Source organism: Chaetomium fimeti, assembly GCF_033439085.1.
Source record: "Chaetomium fimeti strain CBS 168.71 chromosome Unknown B0H64scaffold_2, whole genome shotgun sequence".
Taxonomy (NCBI): domain Eukaryota; kingdom Fungi; phylum Ascomycota; class Sordariomycetes; order Sordariales; family Chaetomiaceae; genus Chaetomium; species Chaetomium fimeti.
Window position 1 is genome coordinate 2599584 of NW_026944330.1, and position 13117 is coordinate 2612700.

At 54.9% G+C, this 13117-nt stretch overlaps 6 protein-coding genes across 6 annotated transcripts; 3 read left to right on the top strand and 3 right to left on the bottom strand.

Moving 5' to 3' along the window:
- The first annotated feature begins 278 nt into the window (after positions 1–278).
- On the top strand, positions 279–1703 carry B0H64DRAFT_386779 (uncharacterized protein). Its single transcript, XM_062803168.1, has 2 exons — positions 279–618; positions 690–1703. The coding sequence occupies exons 1-2, from the start codon at positions 421–423 to the stop codon at positions 1533–1535; spliced, it is 1044 nt and encodes a 347-aa protein (XP_062662498.1). The 5' UTR covers positions 279–420; the 3' UTR covers positions 1536–1703.
- Positions 1704–2883, bottom strand: B0H64DRAFT_386780 (uncharacterized protein). Its single transcript, XM_062803169.1, has 2 exons — positions 2500–2883; positions 1704–2390 (listed from the first exon to the last, which is right to left on the bottom strand). The coding sequence occupies exons 1-2, from the start codon at positions 2537–2539 to the stop codon at positions 1912–1914; spliced, it is 519 nt and encodes a 172-aa protein (XP_062662499.1). The 5' UTR covers positions 2540–2883; the 3' UTR covers positions 1704–1911.
- Positions 2884–4365, bottom strand: B0H64DRAFT_386782 (uncharacterized protein). Its single transcript, XM_062803170.1, has 3 exons — positions 4053–4365; positions 3877–3960; positions 2884–3814 (listed from the first exon to the last, which is right to left on the bottom strand). The coding sequence occupies exons 1-3, from the start codon at positions 4083–4085 to the stop codon at positions 3353–3355; spliced, it is 579 nt and encodes a 192-aa protein (XP_062662500.1). The 5' UTR covers positions 4086–4365; the 3' UTR covers positions 2884–3352.
- A 2415-nt stretch (positions 4366–6780) lies between these two features.
- B0H64DRAFT_86732 (RNA polymerase Rpb7) lies at positions 6781–7826 on the top strand. The gene is made up of 4 exons (XM_062808908.1): positions 6781–7138; positions 7193–7273; positions 7337–7506; positions 7570–7826. The coding sequence occupies exons 1-4, from the start codon at positions 6890–6892 to the stop codon at positions 7583–7585; spliced, it is 516 nt and encodes a 171-aa protein (XP_062662501.1). The 5' UTR covers positions 6781–6889; the 3' UTR covers positions 7586–7826.
- Positions 7827–8019: 193 nt separating this feature from the next.
- B0H64DRAFT_86843 (uncharacterized protein) lies at positions 8020–9388 on the top strand. Its single transcript, XM_062808910.1, has 4 exons — positions 8020–8276; positions 8520–8697; positions 8762–9246; positions 9309–9388. The coding sequence occupies exons 1-3, from the start codon at positions 8160–8162 to the stop codon at positions 9238–9240; spliced, it is 774 nt and encodes a 257-aa protein (XP_062662502.1). The 5' UTR covers positions 8020–8159; the 3' UTR covers positions 9241–9246; positions 9309–9388.
- Positions 9389–10401: 1013 nt separating this feature from the next.
- Positions 10402–12725, bottom strand: B0H64DRAFT_371396 (major facilitator superfamily domain-containing protein; the record flags this gene model as incomplete). Its single annotated transcript, XM_062802152.1, has 8 exons — positions 10402–10564; positions 10645–10723; positions 10799–11001; positions 11086–11188; positions 11267–11617; positions 11936–12203; positions 12540–12552; positions 12658–12725. 8 exons carry the CDS (start codon positions 12723–12725, stop codon positions 10402–10404), a joined length of 1248 nt encoding a protein of 415 aa, XP_062662503.1.
- Positions 12726–13117: the final 392 nt, after the last annotated feature.

Consider the following 13117-nt stretch of genomic DNA (forward strand, 5'->3'; position numbering starts at 1 on the left):
TTGCGTGCGTCTCGGTCGACGATCTATTCCTGTTTTCTGTAGTGGAGGCCATTTCTCAGATGCCGTGCTGGTATTGAGTACCCGGGCTTCGGGCTTGTCCCTTTTCGTCAGATTGCGCCATTGCTGCCCCTCACCGCAGCCAGCCATTGAGGTCCCCACTGAGGGGCAGAATCTGGGAAGCACGGAAAGGGCACGTTTGGCGGAACAATGATTTGTGTCGCCGGTTCCCCCGAGACGGCAATCAAAAATCGAATCGGAAGTGGCGCTCGCGGGCGGGAGTTACCTTAGCACCAGGCTATGCCGTTGTTGAACGGACGGTGTCCACACATTGCAGCCCGGCACGTGCCCTGCCCGGTGACCGAGCATGGGAACCTTGCCTGGGCACAATCAGCAATGGGCCGACCGACGGATTAGATAGGCATGTGCCCAGTGAAATTCCGTCAGAGGTACATAGCTACCTTAGCTGCCTGTGTAAAGCTTTCGTCGGACCATCACTTGCATCTCCATTCCACATCGATTTTGCAACACACGACAACCCCGATTAGCCCTGCCTTTCGAGGAACTTCAATCATGAGCAAATACGGTGTTATGGTGATGGGCCCCGCCGGGGTGGGCAAGGTACGATGACCCCCCCATCATTCAGAATAGCCAGCTTCTGGATGTCCTCTGACGACGTGACCTGCATGCAGTCCACGTTCTGCACAAGCCTCATCACACACCTTCAACTGAATCGCCGCTCCGCTTTCTACGTGAACCTCGACCCCGCCGCCGAGCATTTCGAACACCAGCCAGACCTCGACATCAAAGACTTGATATCCGTCGAAGATGTGATGGAAGAATTGCAGCTCGGTCCCAATGGGGGGCTGGTCTACTGCTTCGAATATCTGCTGGCGAATCTCGACTTCATTTCCGACGCCCTCGAGTCGCTAACCGAGGAATACCTCATCATCTTCGACATGCCCGGCCAGATCGAGCTCTACACGCATATTCCGGTGCTCTCAGGCTTGGTCAAGTTTCTCACACAATCAGGTGCACTCGACGTTCGGCTGTGCGCGGCGTACCTTATCGAGTCGACATTCGTCTTGGATAGGGCCAAGTACTTTGCCGGGACGCTCAGCGCCATGAGCGCCATGATGATGCTAGAGGTGCCACACATCAACGTCCTGACCAAAATGGACTTGATCAAGGACCAGATGCGGAAAAAGGACTTCAAGCGCTTCCTCGTCCCGGATACAACGTTGCTGGAGGATGACCCAGCGGAGACCATCCGCAAGAGAATGACCGTCGCTGTCGACGTTCGCAGCGATGATCCAGGGAACAAGGATGCCCTCATGTCAGGCGCGACGTTCCAGCGGTTGAACGCCGCTATTGCCAACCTCATCGAGAGCTACTCCTTGGTCAACTACCTTAAGCTGGATTGCACAGACGAGGAGAGTGTTCACGCAATCCTCAGTCACATCGACGACTGCATCCAGTACCACGAGGCACAGGAGCCCAGAGATCCTCCGGAGGAGGAGTTTGACGACGAACCATGATGCACGTTGAAGAGCATGGGGTGATGCATGGGATAGGATAAAAAAAAAGTGGCATGGCTACGTTCTGGCGTACGGTATTGGGGTTCGGCAAGGTTGGCTTAGCATGGCCCATGGCCAGCTTAATTTGCATAGCGATGGCGTAAAGGTATCGAAGCGTGTTTTCTGAACGGTCCTCTCAATACATGCCGCTGTAATCCAAATCGACCGTGTGATATCCATGTCCAGGCGCTCATCCTCCGAAATGCCTATCCCGAACAATCCCGAACAATCCCCCCGAAACTCCGTCTTCATGGTATGATGCCGACACCAACCCCAAAACCCACCCCTATCCACCACCACCACCCCGTGCAGTCATACACACCTAACACCACCCCCTTCATAACCCCCCGTGCCCAGGCACCTTGCCCTGCTGCTGCGCCAACTGCGCCTTCTCATACTCCTGCCACCACGCCTGGCCGGCCCCCGCCAACCACCCGGCCGCCTTCCCACCCACGACGGCCGCGTCGCGCAAACTGCGCTCCATCCCGCGCTGCCACGCCCACGACACCACCAGCGCCACGCCCGCCCAGAACACCAGCCGGAACGCGACCCGCGTCCAGAACAGCACCACGCGCCGCACCAGGCTGAGGATCTGCAGGATGACGATCGCCAGCACGACCAGCACGGCCGCGGCCACCACGTTGGGCGACGCCGAGAGCAGTGTGACGAGCCGGTCGATCGCCGCGGTGAAGAGCGGCGTGAGCATCGCGGTGAGGTGGGCGAGCGCGTCGCGGAGGGTTTGGAGCGGGCCGGTTGGGGAGAGGAGGGTTGTTTGCAGCTGGGCGAGGTAGGTGAGGGTTTCGGGGGGGAGGATGTCTGTTTTCCATGGGAGGAGGGATTAGTTGTCTTTTCGTTTAACTTTTTTTCTCTTTTGCACTTTCTTTGGATGGGGGCGCAGCGGGATGGGGGGATGGGAGGTATCTACCTGTTAACATGGAGAGTGTCCAGGGCAATGAGTCGTCCATCGTTTCTTTCTTGCTCGTGGGTAATAATACGTTTGGCTTCGCGGGAGAGAGTTGTAGCAGTGATTCCGTGTATGTGCTGCCGTCTGAGGTGTTGTTGTTTGGTTTTGAAGAGGTGACGTGGGCCGACTGAAACGCGCCAGGATAAGGACCTGGGTCTTGCCAATGGGAGCTTGGGATTGGACCGGCCAGGTGACAGCTTCAACAAGGAGTCGCGGTGCAACGACAGTGGACGGCGGGCCCTTTTAAACATTTCTTTGACCAAGGGGCTGTTCAGTTGTTTGTAACTCATCTTTTCCTTCCTCGAGACAACGATAACAAAAGTGGGTCAATCACTGAACGAGAAAGGAGAGGGAGATCGGGTAGATTTGAACAGTGACCACAATTCTAGGCGAACTATATCCTCTTCCGTATTACTGCACCCCCTCAACCCTCTTCCGGACCGTGTTAACTGTCCAATTGGTTCGGAAACTCCGCGTCTCTTGACAGAATGCTCATCCAGAAAGCACTCTGCTCAATGACCTGTGGTGAAACGAAGGGACGATGTGAAGCTCCAGCGCGAACAGGTGGCACGCCTGTGTCTTGACACGGTGCTATCCCCGACTTATAGCTACCGTTCAAGTTCCTCGATAACCAAGAGGTACCAGTCCTAAACCTCAGTTCCAGTTCCCCCCTCCAGCCGATGTAGAAAGCGTGTAATTGGCTCTGTCGGCCCCGGCTTTTCTTTGCAGAACCTTCTCATCTAGATTGTCTTCCGCCCATGTGCCAATCCCTTGTTTACGGCAACGGCATCTCGGCACCTGGGCTGTGACCCAACTACTGGGCCTTTCCGGCCTTCTTCGCCTTCTGCTCGCGAAACTTGGCAATCTCAATCTTGACGGCCTTGTCGACACGCCTCTTCAACTCGGGGCGGTAGCCTACCAAGAACAGCAGTTCGAGCCAGACAAACAACGGAGCCAGAAAAACGGCCTGGAAGAGGTTGTCGAGCAATGCCGGTGCCCTCCCCTCAAACTTGCCGTGGCCGACAAACTGCGCGATCCAAGAGACAACGTGTACCGCGATGGAAATCTGATTTGTGCCGGCGGGGTCCTGCAGCCGGAGGTAGTTGGTCCCAGCCGCGGCAGCGAGGCAAATGAGTGCAAGCACACCCCCCGCAACAGGTTCAAGGAGGAGGTACAGTCCGCCCCATATCATTGCCGCAATGGTTCCCAAGTTTAGCTCGAGATAGGGTACGTGGAGCCATGGCGGTGGTGTGAAAAAGGGGCCGTAATTGGAAGCCTGCGCCAAGTTGGTTCGTCAGATCGTCCCGCTCGGATGCAGCCGGGGAAAGGGATGCATACGAGCTCGAAAAAGGAAAACAGAATTAGCGGCACGCAAACCATGTGAATTATTACGTTCACTTGGTTATGGTGATATGCACCATACTGGATTACTGGTTAGCTGCTGGGCACGTGGTACGAAGCGCCGCCACATGGACTCGGCCATGCAGGCCCGTGGGTGTTTCGGATAGGCTTACGAAGGTGAGCTGCCTTTCGAGGTCGAGGGACATGGCGAATTATCGGGCGCCCGAAACCGAAAAAGGGTGATGATGCACGAAAAGAGGCAAGAAGTGAGAGGATGACGAATGAGGAATGGACAGGCCCGACTTGAACGGCATTTAGGGACAAGGGCAAAGCCCCAACCTAACTAGCGCAAGCCAGCGTGGCTACAGGAATGAAGTTCCGCGTGTTCAGGGGCCTTCGGGCCTCCAATTTCCAACAACGTAGTCAACAAAAAGAGGTGGTGGATCTCGTGTTGAAGGGATGTTCGGGCGATGTTTGGCCGAGTTGTGGCGTGTCGGGGGCCCAGTCCGCTGCTGACTTGGCAAGCTGGCGGATAAAACTTTGTGCCTCGGACGGCGGGTCGCATGAGCTCTTTCCCCACGGGGCAGATTGGCAACCTACATGGAAGGGGGTCATCACTTCCACTCCATTCCACTCTGCCACCATTTCCGAAATATCTCCAGCCTATATACCCGACATATCGCACTTCCACCAAACACTTCGTGGACTGCAGTGTGGTACTGTTAGAAGGATGGCATAAAATAAAGACAAAGTAGAATAAAAACAAATCAAACCGAAACCAAATCTTGATAAAAACGAAAAGAAAAAGAAAAAAAGATAAAAATGAAGAAAAGAAAAAGAAAGAGAAAGAAAGAAAAAAGACCAAAACGCAATAAAACGAAAAGAACCTCCATTTGGAGACCCCGTTGGCATTTCACTGCACTTTCAACTTCTAGTCCATACTCATATTGTCTTCTGATGCAGTTCCAATCCCGACTGAGTGCCGAGGTCAAGAACAGGTTATGTTACGCACATCTCCTGGGGTCGACTTTCCAGCAATTATCTCGCCTGTGATCGATGTTGAAGCCCGTAAGCAACCGCCAGCACATCAAGGAACCGCTTGGCCTGCTCTCCGGTTCGTTTCCACACCGCTGGGGACGTCTTGTTTCATGTCGTCATAACGAAGATGGTAGGCTGGTCTCGGGTGTCTTCAAGGGCACGGAAAGTGAGTTCTGTAAACAGGCTCAAGGCCGTTAGCCAACGAAATTATATCCACCTCACCCTCGAGGGCGCTTCCGGGGACCTGGAGAACGAGCTTCCAGTCGTTTCCCGTGATTATAAACTGGGCTAGGTCAAGTAGGCAACATACGGAAATCAACGCTACCCATATACCAGTAGTTGTCCAACCGCACTAATGTCTGATAATAAGTACCAGGTAGTCGGTACGTCGGTACCTCGTCTGCTTGTAAAGCTGGGAGAGGTCGCCCGACCCCTTGGTGGGCTCCAAGGCGTTGTTGTTATTAAAGAAGAAAACAGTCGCCATCATACAAGGTTGATTGTTGTATGTCCAAGGGGGGGTTCAAAGACGGTGAAGATAGTCTGGACTCAGAACGCACTGAGGCGGAAGTCGAAAAGTTGGGAATTCAAAGCAAGTTGGGAGGGGAGGGATCTATGCTTTCCTACTAGGGCAAAGCTGGTCTGGAAGGGCATCGCTAGTAGCAGGAAATCGCCCGGCTTTTATCATGAGACTATCATGCCAGGTAGCTGTGCATAGTCCTCTTGACATTGACGCAAAAAGCTATCCCTGATACCCAATGCACGGGAAGGTGAGGAGACTGCTCATTTGAAGTAAGGGAGGCAACCGCCAACAGGAATCGTTGTTATAGCGAGGAAGACGAAACAGACGAGATGGGTACGCCCCATGTCCATTATCTAGAGAGATCATCAATCTCATTCAAAAAGCCGTCTAGGGGTTTAACAATTCACATAAGATAGGTACTTAAAAATCACAATGTTAACATAACATTGAAAAAAGAATGACATAAAAGAAAAAAAAGAAACAACAAGAATCGGAAATGAAAACGAAGAAAGACAAAATAAGAGGGAAAACTCCCAGCGAAACTCCTCGATATCAGACATCATCTTCAAACCTGCATCTCCGCCTCGTTAAATGGGAGGAATGTTCACTAACTTAGATGGTTATTGTTCCCATCCAACCCCAACCCACGTTGGTAGCACCACAGCCGGAGCTGCGAGTGCCTGAGATGCGAAGAGAAAAGAGGGACATCCGATGTAGAAGGCGAGGGGTTTTTGCTAATTGGGTGCAATGAGGTAAGGTATTGATGGAGACGAACGGTAGACGAAGGGTTGCCTGATTTGAATGAATTGAACTGAATAACTTTAGATGGCCATTCAGCTAAAGATGGAGGTCACACGATTCTCTTGCAAGATGGAAGCTTTAACTGTGGTTGACATGTTGGGAAGAGTTGGGCGGTTTAGGGTTAGGGTTATATATATGGGAAGCACATGATACGGTTTGGTGCTGCTTGAGTGCCAAGGCCAAATGCAGCTGGCGCACAGACCAATAGCTTAATCAAGCGGCAACGCTCAAACAATGAGCACCCAAGCTCTCAGCCTTTTTTACTTCTTTCTGCATGCGTCAGCCTCGCCCAAGAACATTCGACCGTTCGTCGGCGCATCAAAGACGGCGGGGCCCTTTTTCTCTCTCGAGTTGTCCAAGTCCGTTCTCAGCACCCATATCACACCGAAGTAAGGTGGCAAGCATGTGGGCGTGCTTGTACCTTCGCTCTTAATTCCCATCCGAAATTCAATCTTATTGCAGACCTGTACTTCGTACCTGGCGACGCGACAATACCTACCTAAACTCGCGACACGCTTCTGTCTCCGCGCTCTCTTTGCCATCGCAAACCCGCCTTAAACCTCGACAAGTCGTCATTATTTCGAGCCCGCGCATCGAGCGCCGAGTCAACGGCATTGATCGTACCACCATCCCCCATACGATCCGCCGAAAATGTTCTTCCTCCACAACCTCGAGCGGCGCGTCACGCTGCATCCCTCGTACTTCGGGCGAAACATGCACGAACTAGTTACATCAAAACTGGTCAAGGATGTCGAGGGAACATGCGCTGGCGACTACTACATCATCGCCATCATGGATACCTTCGATGTATCTGAGGGCCGCATTCTCCCTGGGAGTGGCCTCGCCGAGTTCACCGTCGGTTATCGCGCCGTGGTCTGGCGGCCATTCAAGGGCGAGGTGGTAAGATTTGGACACGGCATGGTGGTGGCGTTTCCCTCTCGCTGACGCAGCCAGATTGATGCGATTACACAAACCGTAAATCCTCACGGTTTTTTCGCCCAGGCCGGCCCTCTGCGGCTGTTCGTCTCATCACATGTACGTTTTCTCCTCCACCAGCCGGTCTAATTGTCCCAGCTACTGACGGAGTGTCGCATGCAGTTGATGCCTGATGAGATTCAATACGACGCCAGCGCCACCCCCGCGCAATTCACCAACAACGCCGATATCGTCATCGAGCAGGGGACACACGTGCGTGTCAAGATTATCGGGTTGCGCACCGAGGTCGGTGAGATGTGGGCCATCGGCAGCATCAACGGTGATTTCCTTGGGTGCGTACCAGTGCCGCACTACACCTTGGGAATAACTATGATGCTAACCTTCTACTGTTGCAGCTGCCTCCAGGCATAACATCCCGGAAGCAAGCCATGGCGTGTCAAGTTTTGACGAAAAACACGAGACGGCAGAGCCGGTGGAGAAAAGACCGGGGCAGGTCGCAGTTCAACCCGGTCGGACTGCTCTCCCAATGGCCCGACAACTACTCTGCGCTGAAGTCATCAAAGGTGGCTCGCAGCAAGACCATGATGAATGCGCCTATGCTGCTAAGCGTTTACAGAGGAGGGGGCCGTCCATCATATATTCTTGGAAGGGATAAACAACGTGGATGACTGGATTATCGAGGACGGCACCCCGGCCTTTTTAGATGCGGGCATTGTACGCAGCTGTCAATTTAACTCACATTGACTCAAGAAAAGATCCCGTACTTGGTTAGTCTTGCCGGAGGTATGTCAATGCCTAGCTCACCCCTCACCAAAGCAGGAAGTGGCCTCCCGTCTTCAACTTTTCGGCCCACCTCAACCGAGGTTATTCGATCAAGCACCGCACGCGTACAGTTATCGAGGGGGACGGTATCGGGAAGGTGGCCAAAGAAACGAGGACTGAGGAGAAGAGTTAGGTGGCGAGTCGAAACGGGAGCTGATAAAACATGCCGGCAGCTGAACCTCAGCTCGTCCGTCCTCTTGCTTTTGCCCACAGCGGAAAGCCGGGTTTACCTGACTCAAGGTCGTCTTCGTATTTCTTTCCGCCGGCCGCTGCTGCCGAGGTGAGATGGCTCTGCAGATATCCGCCATGCCTCCTTTCCGGTTTTAGATGGAGCTGCATGATTCTTATGGCACCATCGACGACCCCTGCCCGAGTCATTTCGGACACGTTGGGCTGCTGTGTTGGGCCGTTGTGCTAGGCCGTTGTGCTGGGCTGTCGAGCCGAAAGTCCGTCTCTGGAGACGATCGTCAACGCCGCTTCTTTCCCACGCGTCCTCATAAGCTAAGCTATTGGTCATACCCAGATACGTTTAGCTCATGACAAGCCCGTTATGAATACAATACTAATCAGTCCCCACAAGCTAATTGTCTTGGGGAACGACGTGGGGGTGTCGTGGAGTACCGTGGTACCACGGCCTTTCTTCTCCCTTCAAGGGCGAAAACGAGCTCATAGATTAGATCTCGAGTGTTGCTTTTGCTTCAGTTAGCTCAATCCGTGTCCCACCCCGTTGCGGAGTATCCTGCTCACCGCCTCCCGCTCTTACAGATGAACAGTGCCTCTTTTTTCCTCCGGATGGCGAAACAAGCGTGGCTTTCCAAGTTCGAGGCCGCATTGACGTTCTTCGCCCTTCCCAATGCGTTCATCGGCGGCGAAGTCTAGCCTCACCACCCGCATGCATATGCAGAAAACAAGTCCACTTGAGCTGTCCGGTCTCCTCGCCCAACCAGCTTGAGGGACGGTGGGTTGGAGAAGGAACTATGATCGGCACGCATGCCGATGCATGCCTGGAGCTATCGATCCCCCGCCCCGTGGTGACCCTAAGACGTGTCGGAGATGCAGCGATTCCCCAGATCACCCTCGACCTGCAGGCATGCGTGTGCGGGCGTGCTGATACTCCAGGATCGGCCGATTCTGCAGCCTCTTGTCACTTCCAACGCACGTTGAGTCTCCCGCGTCCAAGTACGGCGGTGTTGGTATATCCGCACTCAGCTTACAGCCCGAGCTTCCCAATGCTAGCCGGCTAGATATAGGTCAGCAGAAAGAGAAGGGGGGTCATTGCACCTACTCAGCACACAAGGCTAACCCTAGATAGATATGCCACACAGCAGCGATGCCCCGGTCTGCCCGAAGACGGCTTTCGTCACAGTGCCAACAAGGGGTGTCTCACACCTCATACGCGGACTAGGTACGGTACGGCCCGCGAGAAGGGGGAGGGGAGTGAGTTGACACTGTGCTGGACATGAGAGCGGGCTGAAGCGGGAAGGGAGAAGAAAAATGAGGTCAAGGAGAGCCACGCTAATGCAGCCCCCGAGTAACATCCCTTCACCGAATACCGGGTCCTCTCGGGAGAGGGTGCCGCGACCGAGATCGGGTTAGCAGTGGTTATGGGGCGATTGCCGCGCTTACCTTGCTTCATGTGCGTATAGCCCACTCTGTATGACACTGTGAAAGCTGTTGGGCGGCAAAGACACTGTCCATCCCCCCCTCTCCCCTGAAGCGAGCCTCCTGATCTCCTGATGTAGTACCAGATCATCTCCAGGGCCATGCATGTACCCCAGTTATTCGGCAACCCGCTTGAATCATCCCCTCCCGTTCCGGGTAGAAGTTCTTCGAATATCCAATGGCATAGACCGGAGCACGAACCGGCTTGCAGAGTGATGAACTGGCAATGCGACCGCTTCTCTAGGCCGGGCCTCGGTGTATGCTGCACGCCTACCCCTGAAGCACCCTCGGAATTCCTGGTCTGGTGACATCCATCCATCCAATCCAGAACGACGGGAAGAGAAAAAGAGATCTATCGTTTTTTTTCGCGTCAGCCAGGTTGTGTGGCACACAAAGGCGGCGGAATCTCGATGGCAGACTGCTGTGTACCCAAACATCTACTACCAAGCCCACCGACCGAGGAGTTGGGCCTGCCGTGTAACATTCTGGGTTACACGGGTCACCGCCCTGCCTTGTAGCTGGGGCCACAGGAATCATTGTTTGCTTGTGCAACGTACGTAACTATTTCTTTTGGCAACTTCACCCCCTCCGGCCAGGCTCCCTCCTGCCTTGCTTGCCTTCGCGGGGTCTACATACTCCCCGGGCTAGCACGGCATGTCGTGCTCTGCTGTCTCACCTGAAGCATGCATGGTCAGTATCAGCAGCCAATAAACATGCAGTCATCACTCAGATAGTTCTCGGCCTCAACCCCGAGCCTTGAAGATCCACCGCCGGTCGTGAGACAGCCACCGAAGCGCAACCGCGCTGATCATCCCCGAGAAGAGGACGGCGGCGAGAAAGGCCAGGAGGCCGTTGGACTGGTACCGGGAGAGAATTACTGCCGAGACCGGATTTCCGATCAGAGTCCTGTTTGGGTGAGTGCATGTTGACAGATACTTGTACATGTCATCCCCGGGACCGGGGGGGTGGACTCAAGGGGAACTTACGCAACCGAGACGATGCTGTACACAGAGCCTAACCAAGTCCCGGTGTTTTCGGGCCTGCATAGCGCATTGATGCACGAGACTGCGGCCGCATGTCAGATGTCAGCATGCTGTCCGTCCAGTCACCGTCCTGGGGAAAAAGGCCGTCCTTGCTTACCACCAAGAGGAACAAAGCTTCCCGTGCCAATGCCCATAAGCACAACCACCACAAACAGGGCTTCTATAGACGAGGCCCCGAGGGGTAGCCATACCGCCAAGACAGAAAGCAGGGTGAACATGTTCATCATGACGGTGGCGTTGAGTGGGCCGAGCAGCCGATCGGAGAGCCAGGGGGGCAGAGTTCTGCCCAACACGGCGCCACTGCGGGACGTACAGGAGTTAGCGCTGAACTTGCTTCCGCCACTTAGACGCCAAACCCAAAGTGGACAAGAAGAAGGCACTTACATGTTGTACGACATCATCAAGTAGAACTGCTTGTCGCCGACGTTGGCCGCGACGGCATACGAGGGGATAGATCCCCATTGGATGAAGAGCACCAGCTCGTATGCTGTGGTTCAGGGGTTGGGTTAGACAAGATAAGACCAAGAAAGAACACGGCAGATCCGGGAGTTGAGAGAGGGCTCACCGAACAGAGCATAGGAGATAAGCCAAAACTTGGACGATAGTAGCATGTGGGATATCTCTTGCCGGAGGGGCTCCGCGTCCGAGTCCGAGTCATCCTTGCTCACTCCCCGGGCAGGGGCGGCAGGCGGGTTGGTCTCGACCAGCAGAATGCCCAGCAGCAAGAAGACAGCCATGATAGCCGCTAGTATCAGCGCTGCCGTCCTCCAGGGGTACCTGTCAAAGAGGATCTGCAGTACCAGCGAGAAGAAGATGCCGCCTAGGGGCGCCCCCAGGGTGACGCAGCCGGTTGCGATACCCTTCCTCCTGTCAAACCATTGGCCGACCACACTCAACGCAATCGTCGTCGGCGTAGCTATCACCACGCCCGTGGTTAGCCGGGGATCATTAAACACACACACACACCGCAAACCCACCCCCCCTTGACTCGCAAGAACCACCGTAAAGTACGTAGCAGCAAGAGGTGACATGCCGAAACCCAACGAAAGCAAAGGCACACACAAAGCAAAACAAAACAAGACACACGCACCCGCAGCCGCCCCCGCAACCGCCATACAGCCCATGAACTGCGCATACCCACCACACCACGCCAGCGCCACGAACCCACCCACATACACCGCGCACCCCAGCCCCAGCAACCACCCAACCCCAACCCCAACCCCTCCTCTCCCACCCCCCTCGCCCTTAGGACAACCAGAGCAGAACCGATCGAACAAAACCCCCGCCGGCGCCGCAAACAGACAACCCAAGAACCCAAAGACGGCGATAATCCACGCCGCGTCCCCCTCGCTCGTGTGCGGGAGGACCGTCTGCCGCCAGTAGGTTGGGAACAAGCCGACGGCGCTGAGCAGGCCGAAGGTGGGGACTGTGAGGCTGAAGCTGCCGAGGACGACTTTCCAGGGCCGGAGGCCTGTGTCGGGGGGGTGGCGGGGATGGGGTTGCTGGGTTGGGAGGGGGAGGGGGGGTGGAGGTGTGGATGTAGATGGTGTAGGTGTAGGTGGTGTAGGTAAGGGTGGAGGTGGAGGCGGGGGTGTGGTAAGTGTACTGCCGTCGCTGGGGTGTGTACTCGTTGTTGATGTTGGTGTTGCTGCTGTGCATGTATCAGAGCGGGGTGGTGGCGGGCCGCCGCTTGCTGTTGTGTCATGCCGCTGATCGGCTGCAGCTGTAGCTGCTTCTGCTTCCGGGTCCCCGGTTCCTGGTCCGGGTTGTGGTGGTGATGATGCCGGTGGCGTCGATGACGGACTAGTGTTGTTTTCGTTGCTTCTGCCGAGACACACGGGCGTGAGGCTTCTTGGGTGATATCTCTTGGTCAGTTATCACTTTTTTCTTTTGGGCCTTTCTTTTCCCGGCTCGTTCCTTCGCTCGCATGCGGGTGGAGATCTTTTCCGTACTCACTCAATCTCATCCTGCCTCTCGCCCGTCTTGTCTCTGCTCGCGCCGGTCCCCGGCCAAAGAGCAGTCATCATGGCGCCGCTGGCTTATAACAGCAAGGGTCTCGGGTTTCTGAGGGGTGGCGTTTTCAACCTACTGTCATAACGTCTCCTGACGTGGACTTGATACCGTGATAGCGTCAAGTTAAGAAACACCAGGGAAGACGCACGGAACTTAGCAGTGTAAGTAAGTGAGTCGTCTGCCTGAGAAAGTTCGCCTTGCTTGCCCCCCCCCAAGCACCCTCTTGAAAACAAGGTGGTTTGCCCCAGGATTAAATAACCAACGTCCCCCCAAGTCAAACGACGACCCCCAAACCACAGGAGAGCTGATCATGTTGGCAGACAAGAGCGACATCCTTGACCCCTTGGATCCTTGGACCATCGACTGCACACACCACCTTCCGGATCCATTTGGAAGGCGAGAA

Bases quoted from the DNA above. Each gene is read 5' to 3' on its own strand.
- B0H64DRAFT_386779 (XM_062803168.1), top strand. From the start codon at position 421: ATGTGCCCAGTGAAATTCCGTCAGAGGTACATAGCTACCTTAGCTGCC. The intron at 619-689 runs GTACGATGACCC...ACCTGCATGCAG, and splicing joins GCCCCGCCGGGGTGGGCAAG to TCCACGTTCTGCACAAGCCT.
- B0H64DRAFT_386780 (XM_062803169.1), bottom strand. From the start codon at position 2,539: ATGGACGACTCATTGCCCTGGACACTCTCCATGTTAACAG. The intron at 2,391-2,499 runs GTAGATACCTCC...CATGGAAAACAG, and splicing joins GACACTCTCCATGTTAACAG to ACATCCTCCCCCCCGAAACC.
- B0H64DRAFT_386782 (XM_062803170.1), bottom strand. From the start codon at position 4,085: ATGTCCCTCGACCTCGAAAGGCAGCTCACCTTC. The intron at 3,961-4,052 runs GTAAGCCTATCC...CCAGTAATCCAG, and splicing joins TCGAAAGGCAGCTCACCTTC to TATGGTGCATATCACCATAA. The intron at 3,815-3,876 runs GTATGCATCCCT...AACTTGGCGCAG, and splicing joins TGTTTTCCTTTTTCGAGCTC to GCTTCCAATTACGGCCCCTT.
- B0H64DRAFT_86732 (XM_062808908.1), top strand. From the start codon at position 6,890: ATGTTCTTCCTCCACAACCTCGAGCGGCGCGTCACGCTGCATCCCTCG. The intron at 7,139-7,192 runs GTAAGATTTGGA...TGACGCAGCCAG, and splicing joins GGCCATTCAAGGGCGAGGTG to ATTGATGCGATTACACAAAC. The intron at 7,274-7,336 runs GTACGTTTTCTC...TGTCGCATGCAG, and splicing joins GGCTGTTCGTCTCATCACAT to TTGATGCCTGATGAGATTCA.
- B0H64DRAFT_86843 (XM_062808910.1), top strand. From the start codon at position 8,160: ATGCCGGCAGCTGAACCTCAGCTCGTCCGTCCTCTTGCTTTTGCCCAC. The intron at 8,277-8,519 runs GTGAGATGGCTC...GGTCATACCCAG, and splicing joins CGCCGGCCGCTGCTGCCGAG to ATACGTTTAGCTCATGACAA. The intron at 8,698-8,761 runs GTTAGCTCAATC...CCGCTCTTACAG, and splicing joins CGAGTGTTGCTTTTGCTTCA to ATGAACAGTGCCTCTTTTTT.